The following is a 23049-nucleotide window of genomic DNA, read 5'->3' on the forward strand; positions in this document are numbered from 1 at the left end:
ATATATATATATATATGTCACAGTGCATAGGAACCAGTGCTGATGTGACAATCTTCAGTTTGTCAACAAATGCATGGGAAAATAATTGAAATGTTTAAAAACAATGTTTCTCAAAGAAATATATGAAGACATTTAGATATTTCACTCTCTGAGCTACATAATATCATTAAATGATTCAAGGAATCTGGAGGAATTTCAGTGCATAAAGGGCAAGGGCGCAAGCCTAAGCTGAACACCCACAGTCTCTGATTCCTGAGATGTCACTGCATCAAGAACCGTCATTCATCTATAGCTGATATAACCACATGGGCTCAGGATTACTTTGGCAAATCTTTGTCAAGCTCTACAGAGTTATATCCACAAATACCAGTTAAAGCTTTACTGTGCAAATAGGAAACCTTACTGTATGTTAACTGTGTCCAGAAGCGTTGTCGACTTCTCTGGGCTCAGAGACATCTGGGATGGACCATCACACAGTGGAAATGTGTATTGTGGTCAGATGAATCAGTGTTCCAGGTCTTTTTTGGAAGAAATTGACATTGTCTGTTCTGGACCAAAGATGAAAAGGACCATCCAGGCTGTTTCCAGCAACAAATACAAAATCCAGGGTCTGTCATGGTATGGGGTTGTCAGTGCCCTTGACAAAGGTAACTTACACTTCTGTGATGGCAGCATTAATGCAGAAAAGTACATTGAGGATTTGGAGCAACATATGCTTTCAAGATGACATCTTTTCCAGGGACATTTCAACAAGACAATGCAAAACCACATTCTACACACATAACAAAGGCATAGTTGTGGAAGAAGAGGGTGTCTGGCCCCTCTATCCCCAATTGAGAACGTATGGAGAATTTTGAAAAGAAAAGTATGACATTGACGACCCCATACTGTTGCACACCTTAAGACCTGTTTGCAGTAAGAATGGGACAAAATAACACCTAAAACACTTCATCACTTGGTGTTTTCAGTCCCCAAACATCTTTTAAGTGTTGTGAGAAGGAATGACAACATTACAAAGTGGTAAATGCTTTACTGTCCCAACTTTTTTGAAACGTGTTGCAAGATTCAAAATTGAAATCAGTGTTTACTTTGAAAAAAACAATAAAATGAATGAATGAGGTAAATATATATAATGTGCTGTTGTCTTGTCTCAACTTGATTTGGGGTTGTAGTTTTAAATAAAGTGTGTGCAAATGTAATGTTCACCTGTGAGCACTTTAATACTAATTTATACTTGACTGTCTCAATGTTATACGCTTTTATACCCTACAGAATTAAGCAAAAAGCTGAGATGCAAAGATAACCTGCATCATTAAAGCATGTGGAATGGAAGAAATCCCGTCAGCGTTTCCCACGTGTCTGTTCCTATCAGGTGCGTTCCCCAGGTACAAGCGGCATGAGGTGTTCAACCCTGTGCTCTCAGCCCCATTGTGGCTCATTTACTCCAGCATAGGACTTGGAGACAGACACATAACATTTGTCCTCAAAGAAATGGAGGGAGATGACATAAATATTAAATGTGGAGTGTATGTTCATCTCAGGAACAAAGGTAAAAAAAAAATATATATATATATATATATATATATATATATATATATATATATATATATATATATAAAATTCATTTTATAAAAATGAGTATTGAATTTCTAAGGTTTTCTTTAGCCTTATTTGCAAATGAAGACAACTTTATTTCAGGGAGGGGGGCATTTTTCAAATGTTAGTGAAAATGACGGGGGGGGGAATGTTGGTATGTGTCTGGATGTAGCCTTTACTCACCTTCCTTGCAGGTGGGAGAATGCAAAAGTGGCATAGGCGTTTGGCTGCTGTCCACCACCACCACCCTCACACACACACACACACACACATACAGAGCAGTGAATTCCTCAGGAGTCTGCTCATAAGCAGCCTCCAGGGGGGAGCTGTCCCCACCCTCCCTCCCTCCGTGCTTTCCTCCTCCCTGCACTCTCCCCTCTGTCAACACACTGTTTAAAGGGAACATTGGACCACACCACTCGACAAAAAAAGTAAAACTTCGGGGAATTATGAGGATGAGAAAGGAATGCCAGCTCTCGGTCAGCATTCAGCATTTCCACCTGTCCTTGTCCCAGCTGCACCCGAGACCTCAGCTGAACTGCTTTGGTGTTTGAGCCATTTCAGGGCATTTTCACCTTCGTTTCAAGGATCTTAAGGGATATAGAGTTATTTCAAAGCTATGGCCAGAGGGCTGAAAATTCCTGGCTCTATGTTTGTGTGGCAGGAAAGCCTGAGCTCCAGCTTGGTTTTGTTCCAACTACGAGGCCCCAGCTGGAAGCCAGATTCATAAGAGAAACTCTATAGCCAGACTTCGAGGAAAGAGAAGAACGAGAAGTGTCAGTCCTACACATATTTTCTCCATGACGGCTTTCTGTACTATCAAAACCGAGGGCTTAGAAACCCCACAGCTTTTCTCATGACTACTCTGCTCACTTCTGTCTAGCTTTGAAGTCCACAGCTGATTGTATCTTGACATCAGGAGAGAGTCAGAGCATGGGTCAAAAGGACATGAAGTCTGTGCAGAAGTGACTGGGTTTTTCATGCATAGACAGTTCTAGTAAAATGACTTGCTTCATTTCCTTGAGTTTTCAACTTTGGCATTGTTTTTCTTGTACATATTTAAAGTAAAACCACATGAACATCTCATCTTAAATCAGAAATAGTCCAAGTTTATATATATATATATATATATATATATATATATATATATATATATATATATATATAAAGTTGTGTTTGCTTGCTTGCTTAGAGTAGCCAATCAGAGCATGCAACTGCTCATATCCTGTGAATGTGGATAAGGCCACTACTATGATCTCTACAACTTAACCCTTATTAAAACTGCTAGGATTTGAAAATTTTAAATGCCCCCTATAAATGAATTTTTTATTGTTAATAAATCTGCCCCAGTATTATGTTCCAGGCTTAAACATTTAATTTCATGTTTTTGATGATACCTCGGTATACATTTAGAGTTCAGTGCATTAACAGCATATTAAGTGTTGAAAAAGCTTGTTTTTCATCTTCATCTAGTCTACATTTTAAGACTGAAGGGATCCTCAAATGCTCAAGCTTCCTGTGTGTGAACAGAAAAACTCATGACCTCAGGTAACCCTGAACTTCTCCTAATAGAGCAACTGTTATTCATGACACTGTCACTTAAGTAGAGGCAACACAAAAGCATGAAACACATCTGACATATCAGTCATTAAAAAACAAAAACTAAACAAAACTATCCTCTGGTATTTAAAAATGTCACTCGATAACTACCTCAATTATGGTTTAATAAAACACAAGACACCACATTTTTTCTTGGTTTAAGATCATTTATATACATATATGGCTTTATACAGCAGCAACATAGTCTGGTTGTTGTACTGGAATACAAGCAAATCAGGAAAAAGTAATTTAGAGAGCCTTGCACTATACATATGGTTTGGCTAAAAGTCACTTACTGCCAACAATCTCAAAGTAAAACAGACACGCATCAGTAAGGAAATGTCAGCATAATGATCTCCAAACAACATCAGTTTCTCTTGTATATAGATTTATTATTTATACATACACTGATTGCACATTGAGATATAGAATTTTATTGTGAATTTCTGTACACAAGTTAAGAAATGTAACAGTTTGTTTCAAAATAGGTCACATCTTCACTGCTTTGTTTCTTTATGAAAGTGCAACATCTTAATTTATAGATTCTCTTCTATAAAAATTGGTCCAAACCTCAATCTGAATACACAAATTACGAATTAATCTTTATCAAATTTAGTTGCAGCTTAGCAATTTTCTATTTTTTTCTATTATTTCTATATTTAATTTAAAAACCGCTGTAAAATACAAGAATAACAGAGTCAGTTTACAAAAAGCTTTACATGTAAATCTACTGTCTAAATACTTCATATTTTTTTCATAACATCATAATTTCTCCACAAGCCCATAGTACATGAAATATATTGTCATCAGTAAAAACAAACTAAAGGTAACAAAAGTAATAAATGAAGTACAAGAATGCATAGATGTAAGCATTTGCTAAATTAACAAAGCATATACAATACAAGTCAGCTTGCCCATATCGAAAATATTGTTTTATGGTTTATCCAATAATATTAGTAGACATTTTCTATGTTATAGTCCTCTTTTTGATGAGTGGCCTGCACAAGAAGTACAACTCAGGTTAATTCATCATTTCTATAATAGATATATGGCAGTCTTTTTGCTGCTGCTTGCGTATCACACGCTAACCTCACGTAACGAAATCAAATGCCATGATTTTACTCATATTTCTGTGACACGTTAGCTGTTTGACATTTAAGGAGAAGTCACTGCATATTAAAAATACACACGCTTTCACATCATATTAAAATAGCTCAAAAGTGGATCGTTGTTATATATGTCAGTATTCAAAAAGTCAGAGTTCAGCCTGCAGGACAGATTCAAGTCTTTCAGCGATGTACTGCTTAACATTTCAACAAAACACTGTTTATTTACCAGGCTTCAGAATAAGCTTGTATCTGACTCGGCCAAGTCTTTATTGTTTAAAAAAAAAAAAGGTGTGAAATAACACACACACACACACACACACACACACACACACACACACAGAGAGAGAGAGAGAGAGAGAGAACACTATCCTTGTACAGCCGAAACTACCGAGCTTTTGAGATTAATAGTAAGCAAAAATACACCAAAATGTGTGATACAAAATCAATGTGGAAATCATGTAGGTCTGATTTCATAGGGTGAAGCCATGGCCTAATGTTAGAGAAGCAGCTTTAGGACCAAAAGGTTGCCAGTTCAGTTCCCTGAACTAACAGGAATGGCTGAAGTGCCCTTGAGCAAGGCACCTCACCCCCAACTGCTCCCCAGGTGGCTGCTCTGGGTACGTTGCATGTCGCTCTGGATACGAGCATCTGCTTAATGTAATGTAATATGGTATTTCTATTTAAATCCATTAAATATTTCCTACAATTTCTCAAAAGCTGATGCTGGAAAGGTGAGATACTAGGAGGTTTATGGAGTGATATTGAGAAATAGAGATTTATGTAGTTTATGTAATATATACTCATCTCTAAAGGGTCACTGATGCCACCACAGCCTTCTGAAGGTTGACTGAATTTGAGTAACAGTCTCTGATTGTGATTATATACTTACAGCTGATTTGGGATGTGCACAAGGTACTCAGATACCCGATTAACCATTTATGTTACTGAGATGCCAGTATTTGAGTACTGAAATCAAAAACTTGGGTATTTGTTTTGTCTTATGATAAAAAGAATTCAATGTGGAAAATATTTTTAAAAAAATCGATGTCTGGAAATATTTTGATGTAGAAACTTGGAGTATGGTTTAGAGATGCATCAAGACGGAAAAAAAATGTGAGAACAGGCAGCACAGTGGTGTAGTGGCCTCTGTCGCCTCACAGCAAGAAGATCCGGGTTTGAGCCCAGTGACCGGCGAGGGCCTTTCTGTGTGGAGTTTGCATGTTCTCCCCGTGTCTGTGTGTGTTTCCTCCGGGTGCTCCGGTTTCCCCCACAGTCCAAAGACATGCAGGTTAGGCTAATTGGTGACTCTAAATTGACCGTAGGTGTGAATGGTTGTGCGTCTCTATGTGTCAGCCCTGCCATAACCTGGTGACTTGTCCAGGGTGTACCCCGCCTCTCGCCCATAGTCAGCTGGGATAGGCTCCAGCTTGCCTATGACCCTGTAGCACAGCATAAGCAACTACAGATAATGGATATATGCCTGTTCTCGCAATTTTTTTCCGTCTTGACGCATCTCTAAATCGTACCCCAAGTTTCTACATCAAAATATTTCCAGACATGGATTTTTAAAAAATATTTTTAAAAATCTCCTCATCCTGTGAGCTTCGTACCTGACCAGGTACGAAGCTCACAGGATGAGGAGACTTTTTCAATAACGCTCAGTACATCTCCATTAAGACTCACAGATTTAAGCACATTGTACATGAGAAGTGACACTGCCTGTTGATCTGTGAATCATTTCATTTTGTACAGAGAGAAAAATGGAATTGCAGTGAAAAAAAGATACTCAATTATGTCATTAAAAAAAAGTAATTTTGTTCCCTTGCAGTTAACCAAATATCAGTTCATTAGTTCTTTTGGATATGTAAATATTCAAATTAGGCAGAAGGTGCATCGCTACCTTTGATCCATTAGATTTAAGACATGCAGGTTTATGCATGGGGGTGGCATGGTGGTGTAGTGGTTAGCGCTGTCGCCTCACAGCAAGAAGGTCCTGGGTTCGAGCCCCGTGGCCGGCGAGGGCCTTTCTGTGCGGAGTTTGCATGTTCTCCCCGTGTCCGCGTGGGTTTCCTCCGGGTGCTCCGGTTTCCCCCACAGTCCAAAGACATGCAGGTTAGGTTAACTGGTGACTCTAAATTGACCGTAGGTGTGAATGGTTGTCTGTGTCTATGTGTCAGCCCTGTGATGACCTGGCGACTTGTCCAGGGTGTACCCCGCCTCTCACCCATAGTTAGCTGGGATAGGCTCCAGCTTGCCTGCGACCCTGTAGGACAGGATAAGCAGCTACAGATAATGGATGGATGGGTTTATGCACTTCATGACTCACACATTCAGCAGGTCTCCAGCTATGCCACAACTCTCAGACTTACACTCTGGTGTGCCAGTTTTTCCAGATTTTCTGTTTCGTCAGAACAATCGGTGTCCTCAGTGACCTTAATTCCAGCCAATAATGAAAGCCATAAATACAACAATCAAATAAAAATATGAACAAACTGACATGACAGTAACTATATAACTCGATATGTTATTGATTTTCCAAAGGCAACATATCTCAGTTTTCTCCGAATTGGGCAACTACCAATAATTCTAAACAAGTTTTGTACAGTGTACAAAGTGAAGTGCATGGAAGCCAGAATGAACAAAAAAAAGGCAAGGCTAATGGGTTTTATGATGGTTGTATGAGGATAGTGAGACAAGGCAGCTTAAAAGGAAGGCAGGAAGGAAGTGAAAGAAAGAAGGCAGGCAGTGGGTCTAATTGTCAATTTTTGAGAAAGGCATTCTTTTCTTGTTTTCTGACATCAGTAAACGGAAACATCACAAACATATTGGCATGTGCATCACAGTGCCTGAATTGAAAGAGAGAGAGAGAGAGAGAGAGAGAGAGAGAGAGAGAAAGAGAACACACTTGTGATTAATCTGTGACGTGACTCAATCACGCCTCTCCTCCTTCACGCTAATAAATAAACTAAATACATTTCCCTACACTTTCTTAAAGGCAGAGGTCTGTAGCTTTTCTGCATGCACAGATGGCGGTCTGTAAGAGCCCATCTGCACTGTAGTTCTTAACTACATCAGCCATGATCACAAGACTCGTGTGTGAGAGACCTTATGAGAAATGTTAAAGGACATGTCCAACAGTTTGTCAAAATTTCTACCATGCTATATCAAATAATAGAAATCTGCAGCGTAAAGACTGGTCACTGGTATATTATTAAATCAGAGCATCTTAGGATGGCAGTATATTCCATATACAATTGATTAATAGAGCCCAAGGCCATAAAATTATACATATTGACTCTATAAGAGAGTTTTCAGGATATAAACATCTAAAGAAACTTTGCAAAATGGGTGGACCTGTCCTTTAAGCACCCCAAAACACTGTTGAAATGCATTATACAAGCTTAATCTAACCTCAGCTAAAGCCAACCGTACACACAAACGATAACAAAATTTCAAAAAACAAAATCTCAAACGTATCAACTATATACTTCTGCCATATATATTTACCATCTATTTACAGGAAATGTGTAAAGGTGTACACAGTCGTGAGTGAGAATGAGCCAACTGAAATGTCAAGTGTCAGATCCAGTTTCTCTCAATTTACAAAACATGTCAAATCTGCTGCCTTGATTGCTGAATTCTCCATGTAAACGCTCTGTACATAACATAATCACAATACACTTGTTAAAAATGAAGCATGTCTGCTGCGATTCAAACACATTGAGGAGAAAAGTGAAAGTGTTGCAACATGTAACATCGTCCATTGAGGCAGAGAGTTCTTCTGAAACGTCTTCCAGGCCCTGCCAAGAGAAGGACCTTCTCCAGATAAAACTATATACACTCATCTTCAGGATCCAGTTCTTTTTCCCAATAAGGTTAGCTTTGAGCTATCTATGGCATTAAGCACTGCACGTAGACAGTAGGAAGCAAAAGGCAGCAGGTTGGACTCATAAACAGCATGCTAGACAGGTAGAGAAAAGGTATACCTCACCATGCAACGGTCAATTTAAGGGGCTGGTGAAGACAAAGGCCAGGATTTTAAGAAAAGGTGCCTTAATTTAGGATGTCACGCGATCACAGTGTGAATTAAGTAGAGAATTTGACTGATGATTCTGATACTGTAACTATGATGGTCTTGCATAAGTGTATGCATGCTGCAGTTAATATACGAGTCTTAGTTGTGGACCACACCATTTTTGCCCTGATTTGACCACTGGTTCTCTATAGTGAGAAGAAGGCAGCAAAATAAAGCACACTTGATTTGGCTAAGAAGCACAGGCACCTGGTTTGGCACTTGGTTTGAAGGCGCATTGCACTGAATGAGCTCCCCACTGAATGAATGTCCTTGGCAATGTGCAGCCACATCACAGCCATGGCTGAGCAGCGCAAAAGCAGGGAACTGTCCATGATGAGAAGCGAGAGAAAAGAGCATAGCTTGAATGGGTGAGAATGGCCTCTTTGGGCTCTTACTCTCCAGTTTGGGGGCCAGAAAGGGCTTACCTGAGAGAAAAAGAAAAGGAATTTAATGCATTGTCAGTGAAAAAAAAACAAACTGAAGATCAAAAGAAGTGGGTCTGGCAAGCAAACGTTAAGACATAATGTTTAAAATTGAGCCAAAATTCAACCTTGACTTGTATTCCCCAATTCTGGACATGTTTAAAACAAAACAATACAGTACAAAGTTAAAGGTGTAGTTTGTAATTTTTTAAAGGGTTTCTAGATCTAAATATAATCAGAAGACAATGTGTAAGATTGAAAAAAAAACTGTAATCCAAATCATTGCAATGCAGGGCCAGTTTCATTACTTAAGGCTTCTGTTTACATTTTGCCCCAGAAACTATATTTGTTCTGATTCAGAAGATGCTGATCAGTTCTGCCCCTTGAAAATGTAGTTTGTAGAGTGTGAGTGTTTGTTGGTAATCTTAATGGAGCTATGAGTACATGTTTATGTACCTTTACCCAGACACCCAGCTGTGAGTAGTGGTCTTAACCCCATGTGTCGGGAACCCCGGCTGGCTCGCCATGGAGTCAAAGTTGAAATCCAGCGTGTCTCCGTCCATGAGTGTGTCATGAAGGATGGACTCCATGTCACATTCAAACCGCTCCACAGGCATGCCGTCCAAGTCGCTGGGCAGCTTCTCCATGTGCTGAATGTGGGGTAGGCTTGGTCCAGGGCCATAGCCATTGCCATTGATGTTGCAGAAGGGGAGTCCTCCACCTCCTGCCCCGCTACCTGCCATGTGACCCGAGGCTCCGTATTGCATCTGCATAGCTGACTTGATGGACCCGATATGTCCCCCATGGCTCATGTTGCTCATAGGATGTATTGGACGCCCATTCAGAGCCACAGAGGTAGGTGGCGCTTGACTATGTATGCTGTGAGAATGAGACAGGACATGACCATGGGAGGCTCCACCCCCCATTAGTTCGGGTCGCCCGCTACCATAAGGAGGCAGCATGCGTCCTCCTCTGCCTGCCGTCTGGGAGACCACGGTGTCTACAGAAGGAATCAGGTCTGTATGTGGGTCTGAATCAGATGTCAGGAGCTCCTTAAGCAGCCCCGCTGAGCAGTTAAACTGCCCCATGGATCCAGAAGAAGCTGGGAAAGAGGGCTTGCTCTCCAAATTTTGCAAGGACATAGAGGGTAGGTTTCCCATGCTGGCCTGGCTATACAGGCACTTGCGGTAGTCTTGTTGGGGTTGCTGGTTGCTGTACGGTGCATATCCAGGGCTGCTCTGTAACAGAGATGAGGGGGATGATTGGTTAGAGCTTGAACCGGGCCCTCCAGCTGATCCTGGGTTATTTGGTGAGAGCAGGTTGAGATTGTCCAGAAGGTTCTCCATCACATTCTCTGTGCTGCCATGGCCCAAGGAACTGGTCATCTCTGAAAGGCTCGGGAGAGTTGAGGTCATTTTTGCGGATGAGCCAGGGCCCGAGTAGACCATGTGCATGTCTGAGTCAGCCAAATCATCCTGCTCAGGCATGAAAGGTGAAAGACGGCCGCTCACTGTGCTGGCGTTGGAGCTGGTGCGAGGGCGGAACGTTGTCCAGGCCTCCAAGTCATCATTGCTGTGTGAGTTGGGGCTGCCAGGCCACTTACTATATTGAGAGCCTGGGCTCTCAGCACCAGCATCAGGACCACCCTGAAGGGCCAACTGCAGGAACGAAAAGTTGGTAAATCCATTAACACTAGCAGGGATACCAAGAGAAACATTTTGGAAATTTTATTTAGAAAAATTATTCAAGGACATATATACACAAAAGTCCTTCACATTCTTAAGGATTCTTTGGATTAGGTGTGTGAAGACCTATTTTTTTTATTTTTTTAACTTTATTTCAGCTTGGTGACCAGATCAAAATATTCAGGGTTACATTCAAAATATGTGAAGGCTTTCGAGGTTTAATCAAGACTAAAATATGATCCCAATTTTTTTTTTAATCACAGAATTAGGGTATGAATAAATGCCGTCTGGGATGCAGCGTACCTTTTTCTTGGCAGCACGCCCTCTACTCTTGGCAAACTTGCCGGTGTTATCCATGGACGCGGCACGGCGGCGAGGTGACTTGCCGTTCTTACCACCCTCTGGGTTGAGCATCCACCATGAGCTTTTCCCCGTCCCCTCATTCTGCACTCGCACAAATCGACTGTGCAGAGACAGGTTGTGCCGGATTGAGTTCTGAGAAAATGAGATGAGAAAGGAAGAGACTGTTATGGCCACCTTTACCCTTTTCCAGTAACTTCTGCTCTGATGGTATATCACCAGAGTGTAAATCCTCATAGCAGCTGTTTTCTATTCATCTCCTGCTTTTGACCTTTTCTTTCAGATGTGGCCTACATTTCAACCTAGGAAGCTCTCTGTCTGTTGATTAATCTTCACTAACGACTGAGCCACTTCACATTTAATGTACTCTAGACAAATAATTTTCATAAACAAACTGAAAATACTTTATGACATACAGTATATATATTTACATAACTTGATATAAATATCAATAAAACAATCTGAACTGTTGATTAATAATCACAAAGGCAGCCATGAAGGTGTACAGTACATTTGCCAATGTTGCATATTATCCCTCATTATTAAAACTTTTTTTTCTGGACAGTCTAAGTATGGTACAAGGAGTTGCAATGCAGGAGGACAGCTGCAATGTGCTGTATCAATTATATCATTACTTTATTAGTAGTTGATAGTTATTTCCGGGGCGGCACGGTGGTGTAGTGGTTAGCACTATCACCTCACAGCAAGAAGGTTCTGGGTTCGAGCCCAGTGGCCAACAGGGGCCTCTCTGTGTGGAGTTTGCATGTTCTGCCCGTGTCTGCGTGGGTTTCCTCCGGGCGCTCCAGTTTCCCCCACAGTCCAAAGACATGCAGTTAGGTTAACTGGCTACTCTAAGGTGGGGTTTACATTAGACCGTATCAGCGGATCATCAGATTAACGTTTTTAAAACGATTAGTGTGCACACAGCAACGCCAATACACGATTTGCGTGCACACAGCAACGCCTCCTGCGCTCCAAATCACTCCGCCCTGAACAGCGAGTGCCCTCTGGAGGGTGCGCACTCCGGCCCTGCGCAGATCACAGAGCGCACGAGTGGAGCGCACGAGCAGTGATTCGGGACTGAGCCGCTGTGTGTGTGATCTCAGTGCATGTCGGGCATGCGCGTCACTTACCACTTGCAAGTGGAAGGATGGCAAGCCTAAAGACGATCATAACTACACAATGGGCAGTATTTGCAACAGTATTTGCAGTATTTTCATACTTTTATACTCTTTAATGAAAGGTGATACAAGGTGGAAGCCCGCGCCGTTTTTCAGCAGTCGCGTCACATGACCAACGCCAGTGAATCAGGAAGGTGGATGTCACAGTGACGTTGTCCAATGACGACGCCAGCTAGAGCTCAGCACAGCGTATCCGCGTATTCTCAATGTTTACACAGCACCGGACCAGACACGATCTGGATTGAATACATTGGACCCTGGCAGATTCCCGTTTCCCGGCGTTTCCAGGCATTTTAATGTAAACGGACAGTGCATCCGCGAAGAAAACGAGACAGATACGGTCTAATGTAAACTTGGCCTAAATTGTCCATAGGTGTGAATGGTTGAGAGGAGAAAACCTCTATAATAATCCAGAAGAAGGCAACGGGAAACCACTACTGTAATTCTTCCCTAGAGACTTTGATGACTGAAGCCGTCAGAGCGGACCTCCCATCAGGCAGAATACTAAAGAAGAAGAAGTTATTTCCAAAGCTGTCATGTTATTTAAAAATAATAAAATTGTGTACTTCCTGGCTGTATGTCACAGACTTCCAGAGGATTGTAGACCCTTCTTTGAGAGCCACTCCTGTAGAGGATGCTCTGAAGTCACCTCCTCTCTGATCTTGCTAAACCATAACTTACATAACCATAACTTAACCATATGTAAAATAATAATACTAATAAATTGTTGTTAGTGGACAGCTTCAGAAAAACCTATATTAATAAGGTATATCTGTTGATTTACTCTCCAAACTGATTCAAGATAGAATGAATGGATTTGCCAAGGTGCTGTGGTCAGTCAAGTATTAGACACACACTGTTGCCTGGAGAAAGAGTGAAACTGCTTCTATTAGCTTGTCCACTTCACCAGTCACACACAATAGCATTAAGCAGAAAAAAAAATTCTGTTTGACAAATGCTTTTGACTGACTTTTATGTAGCAACACAATGCATCGCTAACAACCTAACCTACATCCAAAGCAGCAATCTGCAAGGGTCATTTTGATGGGATATGTTGGCATCAGCTTCCCTCCTGAGGTGCATCAAATAACAAGAGCTACCAGATTACCAAACACTTGTCCTTTCCACCAACTTAGTGTATCTAATAATGTCCAAGGACAGTAGTAACGTGGAACAATTTACCAATAACTAATGAAGTAAACAAAAAAAATTCAAGGCTGTTGCCATTTCAGCCATCAAGTCTTACAAATATCCATCCATCCATCCATCCATCCATCCATCCATCCATCCATCACCCTGGACCACCCTGGACAAGTCGCCAGGTCATCATAGGGCTGACACATAGACACAGACAACCATTCACACTCACATTCACACCTACGGTCAATTTAGAGCCACCAATTAGCCTAACCTGCATGCCTTTGGACTGTGGGGGAAACCGGAGCACCCAGAGGAAACCCATGGAGACACGGGGAGAACATGCAAACTCCACACAGAAAGGCCACCGTTGGCCGCTGGGCTCAAACCCAGGACCTTCTTGCTGTGAGGCAACAGTGCTAACCACTACACTACCATGTATATGCATATGTATGCATATACAAGTGTGTGTGTGTGTGTGTGCACACACAAACACATACATACATACATATATATACACACACACACACACACAGTGGTGCTTGAAAGTTTGTGAACCCTTTAGAATTTTCTATATTTCTGCATAAATATGACCTAAACATCATCAGATTTTCACACAAGTCCTAAAAGTAGATAAAGAGAACCCAGTTAAACAAATGAGACAAAAAAAATCATACTTGGTCATTTATTTATTGAGGAAAATGATCCAGTATTACATATCTGTGAGTGGCAAAAGTATGTGAATCTCTAGGATTAGCAGTTAATTTGAAGGTGAAATTAGTCAGGTGTTTTCAATCAATGGGATGACAATCAGAAGTGGGCACCCTGTTTTATTTAAAGAACAGGGATCTATCAAAGTCTGATCTTCACAACATGTTTGTGGAAGTGCATCATGGCATGAACAAAGGAGATTTCTGAGGACCTCAGAAAAAGCGTTGTTGATACTCATCAGGCTGGAAAAGGTTACAAAACCATCTCTAAAGAGTTTGGACTCCACCAATCCACAGTCAGACAGATTGTGTACAAATGGAGGAAATTCAAGACCATTGTTACCCTCCCCAGGAGTGGTCGACCAACAAATATCACTCCAAGAGCAAGGTGTGTAACAGTCGGCGAGGTCACAAAGGACCCCAGGGGTAACGTCTAAGCAACTGAAGGCCTCTCTCACATTGGCTAATGTTAATGTTCATGAGTCTAACATCAGGAGAACACTGAACAATAATGGTGTGCATGACAGGGTTGTGAGGAGAAAGCCACTGCTCTCCAAAAAGAACACTGCTGCTCATTTGCAGTTTGCTAAAGATCACGTGGACAAGCCAGAAGGCTATTGGAAAAATGTTTTGTGGATGGACGAGACCAAAATAGAACTTTTTGGTTTAAATGAGAAGCGTTATGTTTGGAGAAAGGAAAACACTGCATTCCAGCATAAGAACCTTATCCCATCTGTGAAACATGGTGGTGGTAGTATCATGGCTTGGGCCTGTTTTGCTGCATCTGGGCCAGGACAGCTTGCCATCATTGATGGAACAATGAATTCTGAATTATACCAGCGAATTTGAAAGGAAAATGTCAGGATACCTGTCCATGAACTGAATCTCAAGAGAAGGTGGGTCATGCAGCAAGACAACGACCCTAAGCACACAAGTCATTCTACCAAAGAATGGTTAAAGAAGAATAAAGTAATGCTTTGTAATGGCCAAGTCAAAGTCCTGATCTTAATCCAATCGAAATGTTCTGGAAGGACCTGAAGCGAGCAGTTCATGTGAGGAAACCCACCAACATCCCAGAGTTGAAGCTGTTCTGTACGGACGAATGGGCTAAAATTCCTCCAAGCCGGTGTGCAGGACTGATCAACAGTTACCGCAAACGTTTAGTTGCAGTTATTGCTGCACAAGGGGGTCACACCAGATACTGAAAGCAAAGGTTCACATACTTTTGCCACTCACAGATATGTAATATTGGATCATTTTACTCAATAAATAAATAAATGACCAAGTATAATATTTTTGTCTCATTTGTTTAACTGGGTTCTCTTTATCTACTTTTAGGACTTGTGTGAAAATCTGATGTTTTAGGTCATATTTATGCAGAAATATAGGAAATTCTGAAGGGTTCACAAACTTTCAAGCACCACTGTGTGTATATATATAAATATTTTTTTAAATATTTCCTCCTAGTATAAACTGTTTTCATTCAAGGCATTAAAGGGTCAGTATATCAAAATCCATGCAGTGCATTTAGAGAAAGTATAAACCTCACTTCAGCTGGGCTCTATTTCCCATAATAGCTGTACATCAGGAAAACAGTCACACAGCACAGGTGAATATTCAGATGGTTGAAGACAGGTATTACTTAAGCTGCCACAGTAATATTCACCATTAGAGCTATTTCTCATGAAGTTAAACAAAACCTGGGCATTTTTCAGGTACTGGCCTAATGGGCTGTCTTTGGAGTTGTTAATGGATGGGCCATGATGTGATGGCAGTGTTGTTTGTGGACTAAAAAGCTTTGTGTTCATGAAGAAGCCTTGTAACCGTGTGTGTGTGTGTGTGTGTGTGTGTGTGTGTGTGTGTGTGTGTGTGTTTCTGTTTGAAACAGCTTGTGCTGTGTATAAAACATAAAAACCTTGTGAAAGGTTGTGTTTAGTATTTTTGAAATATGGCCATCAGACCTGCATCACTGAAGAACAGAGAGAGAGAGAGAGAGAGAGAGAGATTCATATCTGAGTACAATCTAAAAACTCAGAGATGACCGTCCATCTGTGTATATGGTGTTGTTCAGATCGTTTTAAACTTTTTGTGGAGAATTTAATGATAGCAGAAGGATGATAGATATTTTTAAATAATTAATAAAGTTTGAAAAAACATATCAGGGTCTCAAAGATAATTAAAACCAAACAAAAGCCAAAAAATAAACTCTGTTGGCTGTTCACAGCAAGTGCCCTGATGTGCTCCCCACACATTGTAATTTAAAATAAAACTTTATAACAACAATTTATCCATTTTAAAAGTTATGCTTTTGCTAAGAACAGGCTTCCCTGGATGCAGCCATTTGCACTGAAACTGGATATCCGCTTGTGACGTAGCTGACACACTAGTACACCATTTACCTTCGTTACACAGAGCCATCAAATAAAGGCTTCTAGTTCTTTAAAAAAAATAAATCCCCAGGTATTGTAGCACAGTTCTTTACTGCTCTGGGTATGTGTGTGCTCACTGCTCTGGGTGTGCGTGTGTGCGTTTTCACTGCTTCAGATGTGTTAAATACAGAGAAAGAACTTCACTGTGCTGTAATGTATATGTGACAAATAAAGGCTTCTCATCTCATCTCATTATCTCTAGCCGCTTTATCCTTCTACAGGGTCGCAGGCAAGCTGGAGCCTATCCCAGCTGACTACGGGCGAAAGGCGGGGTACACCCTGGACAAGTCGCCAGGTCATCACAGGGCTGACACATAGACACAGACAACCATTCACACTCACATTCACACCTACGGTCAATTTAGAGTCACCAGTTAACCTAACCTGCATGTCTTTGGACTGTGGGGGAAACCGGAGCACCCGGAGGAAACCCACACGGACACGGGGAGAACATGCAAACTCCACACAGAAAGGCCCTCGCCGGCCCCGGGGCTCGAACCCAGGACCTTCTTGCTGTGAGGCGACAGCGCTAACCACTACACCACCGTGCCGCCCAATAAAGGCTTCTAATTCTAAAAATCTAATCAGAATGTTTCTGTAACCATGTGATTTTTACTGACAACAAAATACGAAAACCAACAGACCTCACTTTTTTGGTGTTTAAATCTCACTCAACAAGATAACGCACACACACTACTGACACAGATATGAGTAAACAATGGTTTTTGCCATAGCAACACGATTCTTCCCGTCTAAAAAGATTGCTTTTCTCTGTGAATAAAAACAAGCAAGCATGTCACATAAACGTACAAGGAAAATTCATTTTTTGGGGGAAAAAAAGAACACTATGAGTCCCTCTTGGTGGAGCATTTATAGGCAGCAAAACAGCCTCTGCTCACTGCTCTTGTGTGTGTGTGGGCACTTTTTATTTTTACAGCCAAATGCTTGACACTCGGGCATCTTTAGGGTTATTTATAACAATTTAGAAGTGATGTATCCACTAGATCTCAGCCTCAGTAAGTCATGTGATGAGTCAGTTTCGTCACAATCTTGGATTCTTGCATAATTTGTACTCGGAGCGTGATATCTGAACCTCGTTGAGTGTGAGATGGCAGCGCCCAGGGCCATTGTTTTTCTTTTAAAATAAAGTCTATACACCAAGGCTTAATGGTTAGAGAAGCAGCTTTGGGACCAAAAAGTTGCTGGTTCGAGTCCCTGGACCAGCAGGAACGTCTGAAGTGCCCTTGAGCAAGGCACCTTCACCCAACTGCTCCTCAGGTTGCTCTGGGCATGTTGCTCTAGATAAGAGCATCTGCTAAATGCCATTAATGTAATGTATACACAGTATACAGGTACAAAAATGAACAATCGAACATGTACTGCATAGATATTATGTGTCAGTATAAAGGTGTTTAATTTTTAGGTTTTGTTTGGCTTTAATGCTAGTTATTTGTACAACAACTTGTAGCTGTCTCCCTCTATCACAAATAGCCACCAGTCTGGGAGTGTGAAGAATAACACTTGCTAGCAAACATGGCTACAAGTTACTAATAGCAGTTAATTATAATGTTAGCTAGCTTGCAAGAAAAGCTTGTTAATGGTTTTCAATACAAAACAGTGAGTATGATAGCGAGCTTGCTAGCAACCTTGGCTACTGGTGTGTACAATATATTAGCTAGCTTAGTGTTAGTTAGCTTACTAGCACTTGATTTTATTTCAGTGATATGATACTTAGCCTAGCTTAGCAAACTTGGGTAGCTGCAAAAAAAAAAAAAAAAAAAAAAACACTACCAGAGAGAAGAAATTAGCTAAGCAAACTACTTATCTCCCAACATTATGGCAATGCTGTGTTTGCATAATGTTACTAAATAAAAGCATGAATGTTCTGTTAAGCAACACTTGTGTTTCTTAATGTTTATGGGTGCAAATAACTAATCTGTGTAGGCAGAACAAATTGATATGTGCACATCGAAAATACTATGCAATTAAGGACAATTTGTCCAACTTGTTAAAGCTAGACGGCCTTTCAACTTCATAAAACCTGTGAAATTTAGTTCCCTCTGAAATTTGGTCATTTGTGATATATGTTTACTTCTGCAATATCTCAAATAAATGAATAAATACAAACAAACCCAGGCCATTCTGTGGCTGGGAAGTTATTTAATTTGAGGGGATTCCTGAGCAAATAGTGTGCATGAACTTGCTTGCTTGGCACAGTCAAGCAGACAGAGGAAGTCCATGTGTGCATGCGCAGGTTTTCCTTCTTCTTTTGGGTTTTACATCAGCTGGTATCCAGTGTTGCATTACTGCCATCTACAGGTTTACCTTGACTGTGCACTGACAGTTCCATCATTCTGTCGCTAAACGAACAGCTGATCACACTGAGGTGCTCGCGGACCGCCGATATTTATTAGTTTGGTCCTGCGTTTCCTTTCCTTCACAACATAACGTCTTTTCTTCTCGCTTTCCGTTACTGTAGTCGGTCTTTCATGTTTCATTCACACACTCACGTCCTCCATTTTTCTCTCCTGTTTCAAATTTGTATCCCACAATGCCTTGCGTGAACGGGGAAAGCCCACCACGTGATGTATGATGTAGTATCTTGAATTGGGTCATGGTGAAGCAGGAAAAAACAGAGGAAAATTTAGGGCCACATGGCTCTAAATTCATTAATTGTTCTATTTTAAAAAAAACTAACAAAATTGGAAGTCAGTGATTCGAATTCAGTAGCTTTCGGTCCACTAAACAAAAATAACTGGGTGTCAGGGAAAATTCTTTTTATGATCTAAACTTGAAAAATCCAAAAGGCAGTCTACCTTTAATATTTGGAAGTCAATAATGGCTATTACCATAAGAGATTTTTTTCCTTTGTAAAAATACAGTCCTTAGTGTGTGTGTGTGTGTGTGTATGAATATGTGTTGGAAGGCTTGGAGGTGTGGGGTGGGGGCGGTGTCAGAGAATGATTGTAATTTTGAGCCAGACACCAGAATGTCCTGTGACCATCATATATCAGCAGGGCTACAGGAAGGAGGCTGGCCATGACACTCCAAAGTCTATCCAAATCTAACACACACACACACACACACACACACACACACACACACACACACACACCAGTTTTCAGTTTGGCTGCCGAGTAAAACACAAAGCCAGACGTTAACCTATAGTGTGCATGTACTGTAAACGTCTGAATTCAACACACATTTACAACCAAATCACCATAATCTGAAACCAATCTGCAGCTGAATAATCATGTGATTATTGTGATGATTAGCTTAAAGAGAGACTGGATCTGTGTACAGCCTGTCGTTGAGGCAAAGATGACAGAGGGAAATACCAAGGCAGAACTCTGTGTGCTGTGAGAGAAGGGTCTGGCAAATGAGTGTGTCTACAGTGTGGTCATACTCAGAAAAGCCCAGTTTCCTGCTTTGGGTCGTGTATGAGTAGGCTCTTTTTAACGAAGCATGAACTAATGGAACACCCGGTCTTCACCCTGCCATTACCGAAGTGTGTGTGAGTTTCTATCCATTTTGAATTATCAACTATGTGTATATGCAGTATGTATGATTTATGTTAAAAAAAACAAAGTTGACCTGCACAATACTACTACCACTACTAATACTAATAATAAATCCCAGTATCTCCTATCAAGGTTTGCTGATCTGACTGATGTTGCTGCTTTGGTGTAATCCCTCTTCCTGTTTGGACAACAGCTTATTTATTAGCAGTAACTGAAGACAGGAACCTCAGCATTCCAGCTAATCACTGTGTTCAAAGTTCAAACACAATCACGTCCAGGCCGTTGGGGTGCAATCTCTTAGGAAAGGAAGAACGTGGGATTCTGCTTTGTCCCAATCCACATTCCTGAGCAAGGTTACCAAACCACATGGTTTGTGTGCTGTGGAGACACTCTAATCTCGGCTTTGCAACAGTCCCACCATTCCACAAATACCATAACAATACAACGACGCGACACAAACTGAGCAATTTTAACAGAATGTTATTGGTGACTTACAGAACAATGGCCCATATTCACCAAAGTGGTGTAGAAGCAAGAACGAACTTGAGTGCCAGGGTCGACATATGAGCTGTACCACGTCTGATTCATGAAACTGCTGCACATCAACAAAATACGGGATTAGTAAATCTGCTTCTGCACACCATGTGGAAATAAAACGCTGCCTTCATCTACATATGAATACAAGATGTCCCAGTTTGAGACTTAAAGAATTAAGACTTCATTTTTTTTATTCATAATGTTGCAACTTTTCTCCTGTAATACGAGACCTTCTTTCAAGACTGAGACTTTTTTTCCTTGAGATTTTTACTTTAATCTTATAACAATGTTTTTTTCTCTTCAGATCTGCTGTCAGAGATTATTTCCTAGCTTCAGAAGCCAATATTATTTCTGTATGTCAAATTTGTCTATTACAAAGGGGAACCGTCAGAGCCTTGTAGGTCTTCAGAGAAGCCCAAACATATCAGCATTTCAAATGTTATATTTAATTTCTTTCATTTTTTAATTGCTTTCATTCTTTCATAATTTCATTATCTTCTAATTCGGCCTCATTTTCTATCAAATTTGCTTCAGAAACGAAAGGGTTACTGTCCTGAAAACATTAAAACAGAGTTATCCAGTGAGATTTTTTTGTTTGTTGTCTCCAGGCTGAGAAAAGTTTAGAGCTGCTCACTCAGTGATTAGGACTTCGTTGCCGGGACAGAAGGCCATGGCAGTGTATATTTATGTAGGAAGTGACAGATGAATTAGCCAATCAGATTTTGATTTATAGTGGAAGGGACCAAAAATTTATCATCCTAAGCCTTCTCGAAGGCAAACACGAGCTTAACCACGAGTTGGTGCCGTCAGTACAGCAGTGAAATCACCTTCCAGCCGGTGTAGCATTGATCAGTAGTATTAGCAAATGCTAATAAAACAGTCAAGCCAGTGCTATTGAGAGCAAGTAGCACAGGCTAACGACCGAGAAACTAAGATTTCTGTCTCCAGACTCTTCTTCCACGCTGCACGCTCGCTACAGTATTTTTCACTCAGACTTAAGTGTTCATTTCCCTGTGTAATTTACTTAGTTACTTTTAAAATCAACATCGACGACTACACACAATGGAGCGAATTGGCAGCCTGCTGCTAATCCCTTGCAAAATCCTTTGCCCTGTTGCTTTTTTGGTGTGTCTGGTTAAGTTTTGACTGAGCTCAAGTCCCAGCTCTAATAGTAACAGTTCACCACTGGTCTATTACTTCTATTATCAGTAATATTACCAGTGATAATATTGATAATACCAAAAAGAATTATGATTTGACTGCAAATACAGTTGCTAAAATCTTATGTTCAGATTTACACCAGCTGCAAATTTCTATCATACAAACATGGGAAAGAAAAAAATCAAACATGAATACTGAAACTGGCGCAATTTGAAGATATAAATGAAAACAACTTTGACGAATAAAGGCCAGTGTGTCAGTTGTACAGAGATAAAGCAGGCTTATTTAAATCTGCAGTATAAAATAACACTCATTTCTTATCTACAGTATGCATGCAAGGATATCATTTTTTTTTGGTAAATGCTAATGAACTGGTTTGGTCACAGTTGTTTTGGTGGTGCCATAATGCACTATTAATACCTGATTACAGTATACTCAGTTCTACAGAGTTTTGAGCTGATTTAATCAGTTGTAAATTTGAAAGAGCCTCTCAGAGCTGCTGTGTATGAAACCAGAGGTCAATAGCGACAGCCAAACACCAGGAAGTGACCACATGAAAGAGGACTGTCACAGGAAGCCGGCCTCAATTCCTGTCTTTCAGGAAACAGTGGTTGCAGGTCAGTGTAGATGTGTGTGAGTAAAAAGGACTGGAATGCCAGCCTGCAGCAATCAGCGCCAAGTCCCGGCGTTTTGGGAGGGGGGATGTCTGCTGCACTCCCACCCCATCAGCCTTCTGTTTTGGCTCCAGTGCCAGCAGCACTTACACTCGCTGGCAAGCGAGAACACACAATGGCCTGGGGTCCATCACAAGTCCTCAAGGAAAGCCAATCTACAAAAGTACAGTCCAGAATGGCTCATTCCACTGCACTTCCTTTCATATGTGGAGAGAAAACATAACATGCTGTTATGTATAAGTCACAATCCAGCCCAACAGCCAGTGAGATTGGGTACAGCTGTGTTTTATAAATGTAATGCAAAATGAGAACCACAATGTTTTTCTCCTGTAATGTGACATTTTGCAGCGAAACAGACTTGTTGATAGCTGAGGGTGGAGTATGAGGAGATGAAATGTGACATGATATTATTGGTGAAGGTTATTTAATAGAAATTTGCCGTGAATGCATGGTGAGATAATCGAAAATAAGTTTATTAACTTTGACCTGCATTTTAATTGAAGATTAAGGACAAACAGGAATGTTTCATTTAAGTGAGTCATACTGATAAATCAATCTGATCTCATGAGAAGCTTGAACGACCTCGTTGGATATGGTTTGATCTTGGCAGATTTCACATGAATGAAGAAAGAAATGGTAATCGGTGCTAACCCCAGTCATAACTCGAACACTACATTTTTATCTTTTCATATCTTATGTGAATTGTTCAAAATTTGCAAGCGTGAGAAGTTTTGGAGGACTGATACAAATCATAAGGGTCACAAGCAAGGAAGCAAAATCAGTTTAGACTTCAATCTAGACAGGGACATAAAGGTTTTTAAAAAGTGGTCAGAAAAGTGTCATTGAGAGACCA

General features: G+C 40.8%; 1 protein-coding gene across 1 annotated transcript in view; it reads right to left on the minus strand.

The window, feature by feature from the left end:
- Window positions 1-3341: 3341 nt before the first annotated feature.
- The window catches only part of foxo1a (forkhead box O1 a), a 58089-nt gene continuing 38381 nt past the window's right edge, over window positions 3342-23049 (minus strand). Inside the window, exons 2-4 of the mRNA XM_060944172.1 lie at window positions 10790-10981; window positions 9258-10459; window positions 3342-8804 (exon numbers count right to left, since the gene is read on the minus strand). Of these exons, the coding sequence (XP_060800155.1) occupies window positions 9260-10459; window positions 10790-10981 (1392 nt within the window). The 3' untranslated portion in view covers window positions 3342-8804; window positions 9258-9259. The remainder of the gene's footprint in view (window positions 8805-9257; window positions 10460-10789; window positions 10982-23049) is intronic.

The sequence above is a fragment of the Neoarius graeffei genome, chromosome 17 (assembly GCF_027579695.1).
Source record: "Neoarius graeffei isolate fNeoGra1 chromosome 17, fNeoGra1.pri, whole genome shotgun sequence".
Lineage (NCBI taxonomy): Eukaryota > Metazoa > Chordata > Actinopteri > Siluriformes > Ariidae > Neoarius > Neoarius graeffei.